The sequence below is a fragment of the Callorhinus ursinus genome, unplaced genomic scaffold, assembly GCF_003265705.2.
Source record: "Callorhinus ursinus isolate GAN/ISIS: 27379988/994484 unplaced genomic scaffold, GSC_fseal_2.0 scaffold13, whole genome shotgun sequence".
Taxonomy (NCBI): Eukaryota; Metazoa; Chordata; class Mammalia; order Carnivora; family Otariidae; genus Callorhinus; species Callorhinus ursinus.
The window spans coordinates 17,611,039-17,629,048 of NW_027397075.1; the positions used below are offsets into that span (position 1 = coordinate 17,611,039).

Here is an 18,010-nt window from a genome sequence, read left to right on the forward strand (position 1 = left end):
AGTATACATGCAACATACAAAATATGCTTTGTGTTATCAGTAATACTCAAAATAGCAGGCTATTAGTAAATAAGTTTTGGGGAGTCAAAAGTTATATGTGGATTTTCAGCTGCATGGGGGGTGGGCACCCCTAACCCCTGTGTTGTTCAAGGCTCACCTGTAATTTTTAATTTAATGGAAATGTGCATTTGTTGTTTTTCAGTAATTATTAGAAATTCTATGTAAATAAATTTAAAAACCTGAATGATGTGCCTGGTTTTCAGGAAATTCTTAGTCACTAAAAGTCAACTAAAAATAAACTCAAAAGCCTAAACAAGCAAAAATCAGAGCTTTCAAAGGTCTGAGGTGGAACAACCAGACAGCAGATAAGCAAAGAGAGGAATGAAGAGCACAGAGAAACAGTGAAACCTACACACTATGGAACAGTCCGCCCAACAGCAGAACACACAGGAAGGGGCTTCACGGACGCTTAAAGGCAGGTGTCCTGTAAAGTATCTTCTCTGACCACATGGAATGAAGTCCGAAACCAAGAACAGAGGAGAACTGGAAAATTCACAAATACATGAAGATCAAACAATAAACTCCAAAGCAATCAATGGGTCAAAGAAGAAACCATAAGGTAAGGTCGAAACTACTTAGAGACAAATGGAAACAGAGCACAATGTGTCAAAACTTATGGCCTGTAGCCAAAGCAGTGCTCAGAGGGACATTCATAGCTATAAATTGCTACATTAAAAAGAAGAAAGATCTCAAATCAACAACCTCACTTTATACTTTTAAGGAACTAGAAAAAGAACAAACTAAACCCTAAACAAACTAAATATAGCTGATGGAAAGAAATAATAAATATTAGAGCAGAGGTAAACAAAATAAAGAATCAAAAGACAAGAGAAAATCAGTGAAACCAGAAGTTGGTTCTTTGAAAAGATCACCAACATTAACAAACCATTAACTTAGATTCCTAAAGATTCCACCAAAAAAAACTGGTAGAATAAACAAAGCCAGTAAAGTTGCAAAATGCAAAATCAATATACAAAAATCACTTGTGTTTCTATACACCAACAACAAACTATCTGAAAAAGAAATTAAGAAAACAATCACATTGACAGTTGTGTCAAAAAGAATAAAATGCCTAAGAATAAATTTAATCAAGGAGGTGAAAGACCTGTACTCTGAAAACTGTAAGACATTGATGAAAGAAAAGGAAGAAGACACAAATGAATGGAAAAAGAGTCTGCACGTGGCTAGGAAGAGTTAATATTGTAAAATGTCTATACTACCCAAAGCAAGCTATAGATTAAAAGCAATCTCTCTCAAAATTCCAAGGCATTTTTCACAGAAATAGGACAAACAATCCTAAAATTTGTATGGGGCCACAAAATTTGTTATCTTTTGTTTTTTTGATGATACCTATTCTAACAGGTGTAAGGTGATATCTCTGGTTTTAATTTGCATCACCTCTGATGATCAGTGATGTTGAGTATCTTTTCATGTCTGTTGGCCATCTGTATGTCTTCTTTGGAAAAACGTTTAGTTCCTCTGCTCATTTTTTTAAAGGTTTATTATTTATTTATTTATTTAGAGGGAGAGCACGCATGGGTGGGGGAAGGGGCAGAGGGAAAGGGAGAGAGAATCCCAAGCCGACTTTTCGCCAAGCACAGAGCCTGTTGTGGGCCTCCATTCCACAACCCTGAGATCATGACCTGAGCCTAAATCAAGAGTCAGATACTTTACCAACTGAGCCACCCAGGTGCTCCATCGTCTGCTCATTTTTTAATCAAATGGTTTGTTTTTTTGTTACTGAGTTGTAGAAGTTCTTTATATATTTTGGATATTAGCCTCTTATCCAACTGTTTTACAAAACTGCTCTCCCATTTTGTAGGTTACCCTTTCATTTTCTTCCCTTTCATTTTGTTAATTGTTTATTTTGCTCTGCAGAAACTTTGAAGTTTGAAGTACTCCCAGTTGGTGATTTTTGCTTTTGTTGTTTATGCTTTTGGTGTTATATCCAAAAAATCATCACCAAGACCAATATCAAGCAGTTTCTTCCCTACATTTTCTACTAGGAGTTTTATGGTATCAGTTTTATAGTATTTTGATTTATTTTGAGTTAATTTGTGTGAGTGGTGTAAGGTAGGAGTCCATTTCCATTGTTCTGCATGTTTTCCCAGCACCTTTTGTTGAAGAGACTGTCCTTTCCCTGTTGGGTTGTCTTGGCTCCCTTGTTGAATATTACTTGACCATATATGCCAGGATTTGATCCTGGACTCTCTATTCTGTTCCATTAGTCTGTGTGTCTATTTTATGGTGGTACCATACTGTTTTTATTATTGTATAGAAATGCTACTGATTTCTGGATATTGATCTTATATCCTGCAACTTCACTAACATTGTTGATTAGTTCTAACAGTTTTTTGGTTGAGTCTTTGGGATTTTTTATACAAAAGCATGTCATCTGCAGATAGTGACACTTTTACTTAATTCCTTTCTGATTTGGGTGCTGTTTATTTCTTTGTCTTGCCTGATTGCTCTGATCAGGACTTCCAATACTATAGTGAGTAAGAATGATGAGAGTGGGCATCCTTATCCTGTTCCTGATCTTAGAGGAAAAACTCTCAGGTTTTCACCATGGAGTATAATGTTAGCTATGGCTTGTATTAACTGCCCTTTATTATCTTAAGGTTTGTTCCTTCTATACCCAATCTGTTGATGTTTTTTTATCATGAAAGGATATTGTATTCTGTCAGATGCTTTTTCTGCATTTATTGTGATGATCATGTGACTTTTATCATTCTCTTAACATGATGTAATATATTTACTGATTTGCATATGTTGAACCATCCTTCCATCCCAGGGATAAATCCTACATGGTCATGGTGCACAACTCTTTTAAAGTGTTCTTAACTGACTGAACCACCCAGGCGCCCCTCTTTTAATGTGTTCTTGAATTCAGTTTGCTGGTATTTTGTTGAGAATTTTTGCATCTATATTCATCAAGGATATTAGTCTATAGTTTTATTTTTCAGGTCAGTTATTTTATTTTTCTGTGATTTGGAATAGATAATTCTGTTTCTTTATTTTCCTTGACTCTCTGTGTTGATCTCTGTGCATTTGATAAAATAACCACCTCTCCCTATCCTGACAGAATGGTCTTGTGTAAGAGATAAAAACCTCCTCAGTCCAGCCTGAGCTCCTGCTTGTCTCCCACACCATGGCAGTGCCCGGGCAGCCTTGTTTGTTCTTAGAGGCTCCCAGAATTCAGAATTAGTGTCCCAAAGGGGAGCATGTGAGTCAGCACCTAGATCGGGCTCCCTGGAAGCCTGTGTAAATAGTTTTCTTCAGGGCCAGATTGGGAGATGGGTGTTTCTGTCTGAGCCCTCGGCACTGAGCCAGTTAAGAACTGTTTCTTGGTTTGCTGTGGTTCTATGGGACCCACAGATGGAAGCCACCACTGGTGCATGTTCATTCAGACTCCGAGATCTCTGAGAAAACTGGAGATTGCAGGGTTAAAAATAACCCGAAAGGATCAGAGTGAAATGCCCTTGGGACGTGTGCGGTCAGTTCTAAAGTAGGCCCCAGGAGATGTTCTGTAGATAGGAAGCCAGCTGTAAAACACCACACTGTGCACTCCCCTCTTTGTTCCTTTGTCCTGCTTTAAAGATCCTTATCATACACGCTGGACTAGTCCTATGTACATGGCAGAAGGTGCCTTACTACGCCCCGGCTGTAAATCATTATAGATCTATATTGCTGTAGAAGGTACGTAAGACTATGGAAAGTAAACCTCGGCACCTCGGGCTGACTGCTCGGGGTCCCCTGTGCCTCGCTGTACTGCCGTGTTTGGTCCTCAGTTCCTTCGCCGCCCCAGCTCCACGAGTCTCCGAGGTCGACAGCCCATCATCAGGGAAATGCAAATCAAAACCACAGTAACACCTCACACCTGTCAGGATGGCCAAAGTCAACAACACAAGAAACAACAGGTGTTGGCGAGGATGTGGAGAAAGGGGAACCCTCATGCGCTGTTGGTGGGAATGCAAGCTGGTGCAGCCATTGTGGACAACAGTATGGATCAGTGGTACTGATCACTACCATATGATCAGTAATTCCACTACTGGTTATTTACCCAAAGAATGTAAAAATACTAACTGGAAAACATACATGAACCCCGATGTTGATAGCCGAGTTATCTACAATAGCCAAGATATGGAAGCAGCCCAAGTGTCCATCGACTGATGACTGGATAAAGAAGATGTATATATACTATAGAATATTACTCAGCCATAAAAAATGAAATCTTGCCATTTGCAACGACGTGGATGGAACTAGAGGGTATTATGCTAAGCGAAATAAGTCAGAGAAAGATCAATGCCATATGATCTCATTCATATGTGGAATTTGAGAAACAAAACAAACGAACAAAAAGCCAAAAAAACAGACTTTTAACTCTAGAGAACACACTGATGGTCACCAAAGAGGAGGTGGGCAGGGGAGTCGGGGAGTAGGGGATGGGGATTAAGGAGTGTGCTTGTGAGGAGCACTGAGCAATGTATAGATTGCTGAGTCACTATATTGTACACCTGAAACCAATATAACACTGTATGTTAACGACACTGGAACTAAAGGAATCAAATGACAGTACAAAGCAAAAAAAGAAAGAGAAAGGAATTTCATTGTGTTTAATTGAATCAGTAAATCCTACACTTGAATATTTATATAGCTCACTAGGTCATGAGTAGCAAGAACATTTTCTCAGAAAAATCAGAGGACACGAGCAAGCAAACAAAAACAGCATTTTATATTAGAGTGAAAACAACTGAGTGATTATTATGGGTGAACCAGGAATAAATAAATCAGAGTAATCATGCCAAAAGTAGCTAATGTGTATATATTTTTTTAATTAGGTATTTTCACCAGGATAACATCTTTAGAATAGGAGTGGGAATGATAAATTAGAAACTGCGTTCAGTAAGCACAATTTTGTACATATGATTTCATGAACAAACTGTGTTCAAGTCTCTGTGCTAAACACTGTCTTCAAAGATTTTGAGAAGACACAAACATCTTTCAAAAATATAAATATAAATATAAAATATAAATAGCAATATAAGGATGATATAAAGATAATAAGGCCACAACCCAAGAGATAATATCAGGCAATTAATAATTACTTCTCACGATGGTTATAAACAGTACATCAGTGTAGATGTGACAGGACTGAGGCTTTGTGACAGCTAGAATGTGATAATGTATTTTAAAGAATGCCTTGGATCTACATCCCTTTAAGGAAGGATTTCAGGGTAAGGGAAGGATGTGAGCCAAACCCCAGAGGCAAGAACATTTAAGGAGCATGGACAAAATGCGTTAGAAAGCAGTCTGGCTACAGGGTAATATTATTGGAAAGGAGACCACACTGGGGAGGGAGGTTGGGGTCGGATCAGAGAGGCTTTTATTGACGGGGCCAAAACTTCGGGCCATATCCGTGGGTGATCATTTCTATAGAAATTCACCAAATGCTTTTGAGCAAAGGCATTATCAAGATAAGTGCTAATTTAAGAATATCATTTTGTCAGCTATTCATGACGATACCTTTCCCCAGACAGCCCAGGCATGGTTTAAGGCCCCTTTATCCTACCGGCCTCACTTCAAAACCCCATTAGTTCCTCCCGGCTGGCCAGTGTATCTGGAATGAGAAAGTTCAGTCAGAGAAGGAAACTGGATATAACATTTTCTGTGTGAAAAAGAAATCAGAAAATGATGAATCTTCAAGTGCTGAGCTTGTACGAAAGCCTGTTGAGGAAAGTGGCATTAAAGACAAACTGGAGTATCAAGGAATCATTTATTTACTGACTACATTTTTATTGTTAACATAGCCCATCTCTCCAGGAAGATATTCCAGGATGTGAAAATGAAGTGGCCATGCACTGTATTTATATAAGTGACAATTAAACTCTTGAGGCAAAATGAGAGTAGTAGTGTCTCAATAATGAATGAATTGTCTTTCAGGTCGAAGAACATCTGCTGTTTTTGCAAGCAGCCTACAAAGACATAGTTGCTGAAAAACAACTCTTAGCCAACAGAAGAAAACTGGCCACCAAGCGCCTGCAGTGTGCATCTATCCTACTAACCGCGCTGGAGGATGAGAAGGCATGACTCTCTTTGGCTCTATATCTCCTTCAGTAATTTCTCCCGGGCTTGACAAGCCCCAAGATGCTATTTCACCCCAGGTTGTATCATGTACTCCCTAAAACTATCTTATCATCCAGTTGTTTTTTACTAAGATCAGTAGGCACTCGTGATAAAAATAAAGGAGTTCTGGTCAAGTGTCTTAACCCAGAGGCAACAGACTACAAGGAACCAACCTGACTTTCTCTTGCTCCCCAGGCCGCAGTTCTCCAGTCTGATGAGGTCCACGGTAAACTGTCAGTAAGCTTTCCCTGTTGAGCCCAGGGACAACCCCAGCCAAATGCATAAACCAAGAGCGGCTAAAGGGGATGAGATGTCATAAGGGAGAAGAACATTTTATTCTGCTCTGTCAATCCTCAGACCTCTTTTATCTCTTTTTTTAAATTTCTGCTGATCTTCTCTAAGTTTCAACTTCCTGGTCTTAAAATGGCTTTTACTTAATAGGATATCGAAAGTGTCAAATGAGATTTTCAAAGTAAAATTCCTGTTAGACATGGAAGGATTTCATAAATATCGGTCACTATTATTAAGGAACCCCATTAATAATATAATGAATTATTTTAAAATTATTCTGCTTTATGACTCAGAGGACTTGACGTGGCTATCAGTGCTAACAAATACAACACTGTTGACAAATCCAAGAATAGGACTCATGTTCTCCTTAGAAAACTGTTTTATAATATTATCTGAGACTAATTTTAATGCAAACACAGCATGAGAACAGTAATAGTAATAGCAATGCTAGATCCAAGTTGGAGACCATGAATATCTTAAATGTCTCATAATAGTATATGTTATGTCAAATAACAAGAACTCACTTTTATTTTAACATTTAGACTCGATGGCAAGAAACAATCAATCAAATAGACAAGAAGTTGGAAGGAATTTTGGGTGACATACTTATTTCTGCAGCGTGCATTGTCTACACTGGAGTGTTAACAGCAGAATTTCGCCAGTTAATTGTGAACAAATGGGAGATTCTTTGCCCTAAAAACAACATTTCTTTGTCTCCTAACTTTTCCTTAATTGAAGTCATGGCACAAAAACACGAGGTAGTAACATGTTTCTATTATCCAGTTAAGTGGCTGTTGTTGATTTGAATTTTGGGTGTAAATGCATTTTTTTTAAACTAGGATCTGTTCCCCAAATTGTTTTGATAAAGGAAAATACTGTAATTTGTTCCAGGTCTTTAAAAAAAATTTTTTTTTAATTATAATTCTAATGCCGCAGCTAGTTACATCTCTTATTTATCATACTCTGGGCAAAAGTCACAGAAAATCCTCTAACTCATTGTAATCCTACTGCCTCGCCCTAATAAATAGAGCCAGTTTCTCTCCCAGAAGCCCCTTTCATTAATAAAATTGGTGAACTCAGGGCACCTGGGTGGTTCAGTAGGTTAAGCATCTGGCTATTGATTTTGGCTCAGGTCATGATCTCAGGGTCATGGGATCAGGCCCTCTCTCCCTTTCCCTTTGCCCCTCCCTGCACTTGCTCACTCATTCTCTCTAAAAATGAGTAAATAAAATCTTTAAAAAAATAAAATAGGTGAACTTACTGAGCCACAGGTAGTATTCTTAGAAAGAGCCAAAAACATAGACCTCACATTTATCAATAAATATTTATTGTCTATCTGTCTATGTTGAGGGGATAAAAAAGAAATACACCTTTTTTTTATTCATCCCCAAAGAGTAATTTTAGATTGATTCCCCCACTGATAACCCAACTTAAACTGACCATCCAATCTACAAAATGTCTCAGAAGCAAATACTGGCTTCTCATTTTCATAATGCTAATAACCAACTTAAACCCAAATATATCAATAATTACATTAGATGTAAGGGGTCTAAAAGGTCCACTTAAATGGGTAAGATTCTAAGACCATATAAAAATATAAACCAAAGCATAAAACAGAAACCATAAGTTATCTAGAAAGGAACATCTAAAACGTAAAGGTTGACAGTAAAAAAAAAAAAAAAAAAAATGGGAGGAAATTTCTACAGGTACCAAAAAAGGACAAAATAGACTATAAGGCAAAAAAAGATTATTAGAATTAAATAAGTTTATGTTACAATAAGAATTAGTTTAAGTCTCCAAGAATGTTTTATCAATTCTGAATTTGTTTGTACCTACTAATAAGACTTCAAATAATTTTAAAGCACACATTAAAAGAACTATAGATAAAAATGGACAAATCTACAATCTTAGTGAAAGATCTTAACACACTTCTTCCTCTAACTCATAGAAAAAAAAGCACAAAAATAAGTAAGAATAGAGAAGATTTGAGCAACATAATCAGCAAACAGACTGAATGAGCATACACAGGACGCTACAGCCTACACCTGAAACTTACACATTCTATGCAAGCACATGTAGAACACTGCCCAAAACTGACCATATCACCAACCACAAAAAAGTTTCAACAAATATCAAAGGACTGAAATCACAGAGTACGTTATCTGTCCAAAAGGCAACTAAGCTAGAAGTCAATAATTAAAAGCTTCTTTGAAAATCCCCATATTTCTGGAAATTAGGACATACACTCCCAAACTAACCACAGGTCAGAGAAGCAATCAGAATTGAAAAAATGAAGCATTGGTCAAAGTTTTTCCTTTGAGACTAGAAACATATCCACCGTCTCCACTGTATCTAACACCCTAGCAGAGATCCTAGATAGAGCAGTAAGGCAAGAAAAAGATATTAGGATTGGAAAAGAAGAAAAAAACCAAAAATAGAAATTCTTGCAGATATGTACCTAGAAAATCCAAGAGGATCTATAGATACATCATCAGAATTCATAAAACTTTAGTAAAGTTTCTCAACGTTTCTGGAATTGAAGTCAGTATATGGAAACTAATTACATTTCTCTACACCAGCAACAAACAGGGTGCACAATGTTTGTAGATACCCTTTATCATAGCATCAAAATGAATCCATCAAGAAGTTGTGTGAAACTTACAGAAACAAAACTATAAAATAACTATTGTGATAAATTTTAAGAAACCTAAAATAAGTGAAGAGTTATGCCATGTTCATGAACTGAAAGACTCAGTATCCTGAAGCTGCCAGTTCTTCCCAAATGGGCTGTAGATCCAGTGTAATCCCAATCAGCATTCCAGCAGGTAGGGGAGCAGGTACGTGCTTACCTGACAAACTGATTCTGAAAGTTAAAAGAGAAGGCAGAGAGCCAACGTGTCTAAGATATTGTTGATGAAGAACAAGGTGGAAGGACTTGCTGTATCAAATAGCAACATTTAAGACATTTGGTTAGAACAGTGGAATTATTTATCCATGTGTGTCCCAGTGCAGGACAAACACCACCACCAATGGGGCAGAACAGAGAGCCCAGAAACAGACCCACCCGTACATGGACATCTGATTTATGACAAGGCTGATACCGCACTGCAGTGAGGAATGGGTAGTGTTTTCAATAAATAGTGAATATCCAGAAGCGAAAGAAAAAGAAAGAGAAATTTGATCATTACCTCACACCATACATAAAAATTCAATTGCAACTGAATTGTGGACCTAACTGTGGAAGGCAAGTTAGTAAAGCATAATTTAAGAGAATATGTTCATGACCCCAAGAAAAGATTTTTTAAGCGGAACTAACCATAAAGGGAAACATTAATTAAATCTAAATTAAAATTTAGACTTTCTGTTCATCAAAAGACAGCACTCAGAGGATATAAAGAGAAGTCAATGAATAGAAGAGGATATTTGCAATAAAAAGAACTACTACCAATCAGTAAGCTAAAGACATACAAGCCAGTAAATAAGTGGGTAAGAACCTTGAAGAGGCGGCTCACAAAATCACCAATAAACATTTGAAAGGTGCTTAACCTCATTATTCATTAGGGGAATGAAAGTTAAATCTAAAATGAGATATGGTAACACATCAGCCAAAAGGACTAACATTTGAAAGACTAATAATTTTAGGAGTTAGCATGGATATGAAGTAACAGAAATTCTCATACACTGCTGGTAAGAATATAAAATGCTAAAATCATCTTAGAAATAGCTGACTTTAGCTACAAGTATTAAAAACACACATCCCTGGGGTGCCTGGGTGGTTCAGCCTGTTAAGCATCCGACTCTTGATCTCAGCTTGGGTCTTGATCTCAGGGTCGTGAGTTCAAGCCCCATGTTAGGTTCCATGCTGGGTGTGGAGCCTACTTAAAAAAAAAAACCCTTGGGGACACCTGGGTGGCTCAGTTGGTTAAGCGTCTGCCTTCGGCTCAGGTCATGATCCCAGGATCCTGGGATCGAGTCCCACATGGGCCTCCTTGCTCAGCAGGGAGGCTGCTTCCCCCTCTGCCTGCCGCTCCCCCTGCTTGTATTCTCAAGCTCTCTTGCTCTCTCTCTCTCTGGCAAATAAATAAATAAAATGTTAAAAAAAAAGTTATAATAAAAAAATTTAAAAAAAAACCCATGACCAACATTCCTAGGTGTTTATCCATAAGAAATGCATATGTAAGTTGATCAAAAGAATATAAAAGAATGTTCATTGTAGCATTATTCATAAAACCCAAAACTTGAGAAACACTCTAAATGCCCTCATCAGTAGAATGGATAAATAAATCTAAGTGTGTTCGTAAATACAGCAGTGAGAATGAATAAATACAGTTATAAAAAAAACACAGATGAGGTCAGACAGAAAAGGGAGTATCTTGAAGATTGCCTTTATCTAAAGTTCCAAAATTAGCAAAATGAAAATTAGAGCATTTAGGAGCACATACTTTGGTAAAACAATAAAGAAAAGCATGGAAGTCAGAATGATATTTTTTTTAAGATTTTATTTATTGGACAGAGCAAGGGAGCACAAGCAGGGGGAGGGACAGGCAGAGGGAGAGGGAGAAGCAGACCCCACTGAGCAGGGAGCCCGACGCGGGGCTCGATCCCAGGACCCCAGGATCATGACCTGAGCCGAAGGCAGCTGCTTAACCAACTGAGCCCCCCAGGCGCCCCCCGATTGATTGGTTTTTTTTAAAATAGAAACTCTTGGGTCGGAAGTTTGTCTCTCTCCCCGCACTGATCTCGTGCACCTGTGCAGACGGAGCTACTCCTGGGTTTCAGGACTCTTCATCTCCTGTCCAGGTTCCTCTTGTGTAGACTTCGAGAGCATGCAGTTCTTCACAGGCTTAGACAAAATACTTCTTTCCTTTAGAAACTGACAGGTATCCTTGGCTTCTCTGGGGACGCTCTGCCACCTTTCACTGGACCGTCCCCGGGCCCTGTTCCTTCTCTGACTTCCATGAGCCTTCCTGGCTTTTTCCTCCCAACCTGCTGGTACTGCCCTGAAGTCAGAGCTGCAGGCAAAGACTCTGTAAAGATGAGAAGTTTATCAGTCTTGGAGTCAGCATCTGAGTCAAACCCTGGGTCTGCGTCTTCCTCCGACAGGATGACCATGGGCAGACCCCGGTTCCTCCTCCCGAGAAATGAGTGTTGTTGTCTCAGATGAGCTAGATAATGTACGTGTGTGCTCGGCAGGAGGTGGGTGTGCAACAGAGGAACTGTAATTACCTCTGTATCATTCTGTGTTCTTGCGTGGCTCATGTGTGCATTCGAGTCCAAGATCCTTGGGAACAGTTCTTACCTCTCAACCATATCATCTTTGTTGTGATGGGCATTTGTCCTTCCTGATGAACAGAAAAATGTCATTTAGTGAATAATTACTCATCTTACCCAAAATTTCATATCCCAGTATTTTAAATTGTTCATCTCCTTCGTCCTTTTAAGGAGTATTTGATTTTTCTAAAGGCAGTGATCCTGTAGGATCCTGAAGATGTGAACAAGTGTATGAAACCATAAGGTACCAATGCTCTCGTTCCAGATCAGCCGATGGCACTCTCAGGGGCTCCCCCTTGGTCAGTATTCAACCGACAATGCCATCCTGATCAAGAACAGCCTGCAGTGGCCGCTGCTGATTGACCCACACAAGCAGGCGCACAACTGGATCCGGCAGATGGAAGGGCCCCGGCTGCAGGAGCTCTCCATCAAGGACAGCGGTTACATCCAAACAATTGAAAATGCTATGAAAACAGGAGGGAGTGTCCTCTTGCAGGTATTTGGGCGGAATGGCCTCACTCCCTAATTCCATGCAGCTGACATATATACTGTGTGCCCCGAGCATAGAAACTAAAAGCTTTGAGTTAGAGGTAACTTTGTCAGGGGAAAAATAATAAATAAACAGGGGCCCCTGGGTGGCTCAGTCGGTTGAGCGTCCAACTCTTGATTTCGGCTCAGGTCTTGATCTTGGGGTCGTGGGATGGAGCCCTGTGTTAGGCTCCACGCTCAGTGGGGAGTCTGCTTGGAGAGTCTCTGTTTCCCTCTTCTTCTGCCCCTCCCCCCTTGCACATGCATTCTCTCTCTCTCTTTCTCAAAATACGTAAAATCTTTTAAAAAAAAATAATAAAATAATAAATACAGTGACTTTTCAATGTTCAATTCTCTCAGATCAGGCTTTCTTTAGTGTACAAATACTAACAAAATTTACTTTTTATTTTTCTTAGAGACAAGAAAGAGTGGGGGAGGGGGAGCAGCAAAGGTAAAGAGAGAGAGAATTGCAAGCAGATGCCCTGCTGAGCACAGAGCCGATGTGGGGCTCGATGCCATGACCCTGAAATCATGACCTGAGCCTAAATTCAAGAGTCAGACACTCAACCAACTGAGCCACCCAGGCGCCCCAGATAAACATTTTTTTTAAATGCTCTGTCTTTTCAACTGATTGATTTGTTATAAGATGAGCTTTTCATTTGTGTGTGTTGGGTTTTTCAGAATCTCCCTGAAATATTACCTCCAAGTTTGAAGGCAGTTTTGAAGAAGGATATCCATCAGAGAAGAGGACAGTATTTCATAAGGGTTGATGGTTCTGAGATTGAATACAATTCCAAATTTAGGTAAAGTCTCTTCCTGTGAAATTGAGTCAAATGTTTATATTTTTTAAGACAAACACTATTGAAGGCCTGTATTTCCAAACTGGTAAGCTTCTCCCGGAGGAAAGAGTGAGGTTGCATTGTGAATGTTTTGTCTGTTTGTCTGCGTGTCCTGTTGCCCTCATCAGCACACAGAATAGAGAACTGACTTTTGTTTATCAAGCTTTCCAAACCATCATTCTCCATGCTGTTCCTGATAAGACCCAGGGGTTCAGGGGGAGTCCCCAGAAGGTGTACAAAGCCTGGCCCCAAATGATCCACAAGAACTCCAGTTGATCTATTTGCCCAACATTTTATTTCAGCAGGAAAACCTTCTGCTCCTTTAAAAAACAAAATCCATATCGGATATCCAGAGCAAAAAGAGATTTGGCCTGGGCCGATAAAAACGTTGTATCCATGTTCCCAGCAGCAAGGGACCTTCCGGAATGCAACCCCCACCTTCCTACCTTCCCCCTTGCCAACGTCACAAAGCTCTTTTATAGAGTCAGGTTTACTTACCACAAAAATATAATTCCCACTCTGCCCTTGAATTCACTGTGTGAGGGAGTCATCAGCAAGGGGAGCTGGAAAATGGGTTTACTGGTCCCCAGCCTGTGCACTCCACTGCCTTACAGGGGCCCTAACACTCTGAGTGCTCACGTGGTCAGTGGGTCCTTGCCCCCAGACCGGGCTCTGCAGCCTTGCCCCTCACCACACTTGTACAGCCTGGACTCCCCTCGCCCAGTCTCCCTCCTTCTTGCCAAGTATGTTCCTCAGAACAACATTCTAGGGTGTCACTCAAAAAAGGGCCCCATACTTCTTAAAAGCACTAGGCTAAACAAACAGGATCCTTTCCTCCAAGGACATGAAACCCCTTCAATGTGACAGACGCTCTCCAGGGTGCAGTGTTCTGCAGGACATGGTTCTTCCTTTCTCCCTGAACATTATTGCTTTGAGCAACAGCTCTAGGAATGCTAATGATGTAACATTTTGCCGAATTGCCCACCTGGTGCCCATGTTCGATTGTGTGTTTGAGGAGGTGGTGGAGGGCACCCCTGTGGAGGGCAGACAGGACCCAGCTCCCCACTCTGTCACTGTGTGATGTGAGCGACTTATTGAACCTCTCTTCATAAAATGGAACGAGGAGCTGTCCCTGCTGGGCTGAGTTGCTGGGGAGACTAAGCAAGGTCAAGAATCACTCCTGACCCTCCCCCCACCCCGGACCACCCAACTCCAGACTCACTCGCAAACCAGTCTCCTGGCTTCCTTCTCCCCCACTCCCCAACCTCCCACCCCAGGTTACTCTCCAAGCAACAGTGGTCCCTTTAGGGAAGGTCGTCCTCCCTTTACTCACACCCTCCACCAGGCTCTCACTCACTCTCACTCACTCGTGGCAAAAACCACAGTATTGACAATCATCTAACGGCGGGTCAAAGCTCCTACTAGCTAGCACTTTACTTTCCTCTGTCCCAATGTTTCACCAAATATAGTAGGGACATCAACTATGGTTGTATTTCTTAAAGTTGTAAATAGCAAATGTATTCACACAGTATAAAGCGAGAGCCTCTTCTGTGTACAAGGCTGAACACTAAAAATTAATCTTCTTTACTTCCAGGAGAAACATTTTTTCCATTATTTAATTCGTTTCATTTTTTTTTCTCTACGGACCCTTTGACTAACCAGTGCCTTTCTCATTCTTTAGGTTATACATATCTACAGAAATAGACAACCCCCATTTTCCTCCGTCAGTGTATAACTTTGTTACAATGATCAACTTCACCGTAACATTCCAAGGTTTGCAGGAAGAGCTCCTATCTGCCATATTAACTCATGAAGTTCCTTCCTTAGAAAATCAACGTCTCCAACTATTGGAGAGTATTTCCCTTGATGCTACAACCCTTGAAGAACTAGAGGAAAAAACGTTGAATGTACTGCAGAATGCACAAGGTTAGTGCAGGTCTTTAGTGACGTTAGGAGACCTTTGTGTACCTCTGTGAAGGACGGAATGAAAGCTCTAAGAACCACATTCTGAATTGGTACCCAAAATATCAGATCCGCATTTCCACCAGATAACTGATTAATGTGGGTGAAACAACCCATTTCTAAAATTAAAATATTGTGGATGTTGATGTTCCTACATTCCTATCTCTGCTTTAGCTCATTATACCATATGACATTGGCCATGAGATAATCATGCAAGATGTAAGAAAAATCTTATGGAGGCCACTCTGTCATATATCTGACATCTGTTATATGTATCAAATTAGATTGTAGAGACCAAAAGATGAGGTTTTCCCCAAGTTTAATAATTGAAATAGACCAGGACAGAATACAGTGACTTACTCATATGTGTCCCGTTAAAATATGGTGTTTATTAAAATAGCAGTGGAAATTACTTTCCTCTTCAACACAAACCATAGTCTTTAAATTTTAACAATATAATTTCTAAACAACTAAATCTAAAGCGTAAGTTCCTGGGGGCACACTGACCTATCTGCCCCTAAAAGCGGATCTGGATATCCAGTTTCAACATGCAGGATGGGGTTCCCCCATGCTAATAACAATGCTCAGACACTAGGTGGGTGTCCTACAATTCAACTCCATTCTGACCAGATCTACCCCTTAAGGTTTCAGTCCGACAAGACTGCCCCTCCCCACAGACAGGCTCCAGAGAGAAGTTCTAGCAAAGCCCCTCCTGAGGTTTGATTAGTTTGCTAGCAGACTAGAATTCAGGATAACACCTGTTTGCTCACTGGATTACTGGTCTCCTCTGAAAGGATGAACTGGGAACAGCCAGGTGAAAGAGATGCACGGGGCCAAATGTGGAGGATGGATGCGGGGCCTTTGTTGGGGGTCACTGTCCTGGCAACCACCCCACCCTTAGAGCGAGACTAAAGTCACCTAATTAACATAACAAAAGATGCCTTTATTCCTCTCATCCCCAGGGTATTCAGCGCCCTAAGCTGAATACTTATACCTCCTTATACAAAGACCTCCTGAATATTTCCTATTATAAGTCACAGTATCGCAGCTCCTGACTCCTCTGTGATCAAATACTTTTTATCTAGCGGTGGGTTGCCATTCTCTCTTAACTGGTGACTCAGTGGGGCTTGAAAGTCTCTCCGATACTTTAGTTCCCTACTAAGGCTCTGGCTGTATTCCTTCCTATTTTAATTACACCTAATACACTATTTCTGTGTAACACACGGCTGAGCCATGCTTCTGTTCATGACAAAACTAGGACGAGGTTGCGTGGACCAGGTTGTCACATCTGTTTCTCTGGGAGGGTTGGAATGAATCAGCAGCTGATCACTCCTTAGGGAGCAAAACCAGGACACGTAGGGATGACGTGACCCACAGGAGGTGACTGTTGGTTTAACAAGACTCGCAAGTATAGCCTCTCCTGTTCTAGAAACCACTGTATGACAGATGTCATGTTTGGCTGTAACTTTTGCCCAAATTGGACAAAAGATAGATTTAATGAGACAAATGGAAAGTTGTTTATGATAACACTCATCACACTATAAGATTCTTTTTAAAGACTAACCTTTTACGAATAGTGGTTATAATACAAATTGTTCTTGAAAAAAAAACTAAATAAAAAGACTCCTCGATTTGGTACATATTTTTTCCTCCCTTTTTCCACGTTTTAGTAAAGTAGATCATCCTTACTGTCTCTTTGTAAATAGTGTATCTTTAGGGTGGCCGCCCCCTCCTTGTGGGCAATGGTGTGGTGGGTGGGGACTCAGAAATAGCCCACAGCCAAGGTCCCAACATTACTAGAAAGCTTCACTAAAATCAATCAGAATATGGTATCCAGGTCATGGAATGTAATATTCCCATAATTCCTTACAATGATGATAGGAAGCTGTGTTTAGTTCTTGATATGGGTGTAATTTCTAAATGTTTTTGGTGAGGTTTGTTGGGATCCAGAGCCGATGGCCAAGAAAGAATTCTTGAGATGTCTTTGGTGCAAAATGGTGGTTTTATTAAAGCACGGGGATGGGCTCCGCAGGCAGAAAGAGTTGCTGTCTTGGGATTGTGAGGAGCAACTGGTTATATACCTTGGTGGTTGTGGAAAGTAAAAATAAGAAAAGTTCCCAAAGAACTTTCATATGCCAAAGAAGATCCTCAGGACACTGGAGGCCTTGCTATTGTCAAAACAAGGTGGTTTTTCCCTCTAGCAAGACAGTCACTTGTAGACAGTGAAGACAGTCAGAGCTTCCTGGAGGAACCTTATACTTCGCCTGCCTCAAATACTTGGCAATGGGCTGCAGATTATAACCGAAGGACATTCGATGGTATCTACATCTCCTTCTGCCTTTGTTTCCCACATCAATACCACACTTTAAGAGGGCTCTTTTCAAACTAACATGTGTCTGGTGTAAGCATCAAGGATAGTGAGGAGTCTGTAAATCATATCATTAACAAAAGCATTTGAGGAAAATGGGAATGTTCATAAAATAGTAGAGTTTATAATGGAAATAGGAGAACTGTCTTGAATATTTGAAAAGGAGAGAATTATTCTGTTTCTAGAGCAGTGCTTTTTTTCAAAAGGTAAGTTGCAACCTGTTCGTGGAATGAGAAATCAATTCTGTTGGTCATTACCAACTTTTTGTTTAGTAAAATAGAAAACAATAGAAAATATCAGAATGCACATGCTATTTTCTGGAGATTTTGTCTCCTTGTCTATGCGGATGATGGGTCATTCCTTATGACCAAGTGGCTACTTAACGTGTTTATAATGAAAATAGCATCCATCTACTGGAGTAATATAAAGAAGAGATGGGGGCATGTGTGCTATTAACCAAATTATTCAGAAATACAACCTGTCTTTATTTAGCGGCCCATCCCAAATAAAACCACCAAAAATCCGAAAGTAAAAAACTCTTATGGAAAGATTTCGGAATGAAGGA

At 40.1% G+C, this 18,010-nt stretch overlaps 1 protein-coding gene across 12 annotated transcripts in view; it reads left to right on the forward strand.

Moving 5' to 3' along the window:
- DNAH14 (dynein axonemal heavy chain 14) overlaps positions 1-18,010 on the forward strand; it is a 342,249-nt gene that overhangs the window by 256,951 nt on the left and 67,288 nt on the right. For 11 of the 12 annotated variants that reach the window (XM_073899845.1, XM_073899844.1, XM_073899854.1 and 8 more), the window contains 5 exons: positions 6,004-6,144; positions 7,020-7,235; positions 12,014-12,244; positions 12,958-13,079; positions 14,797-15,041. In XM_073899845.1, coding sequence (XP_073755946.1) covers positions 6,004-6,144; positions 7,020-7,235; positions 12,014-12,244; positions 12,958-13,079; positions 14,797-15,041 — 955 coding nt within the window. The remainder of the gene's footprint in view (positions 1-6,003; positions 6,145-7,019; positions 7,236-12,013; positions 12,245-12,957; positions 13,080-14,796; positions 15,042-18,010) is intronic. The other variant, XM_073899853.1, reaches the window with a different exon arrangement.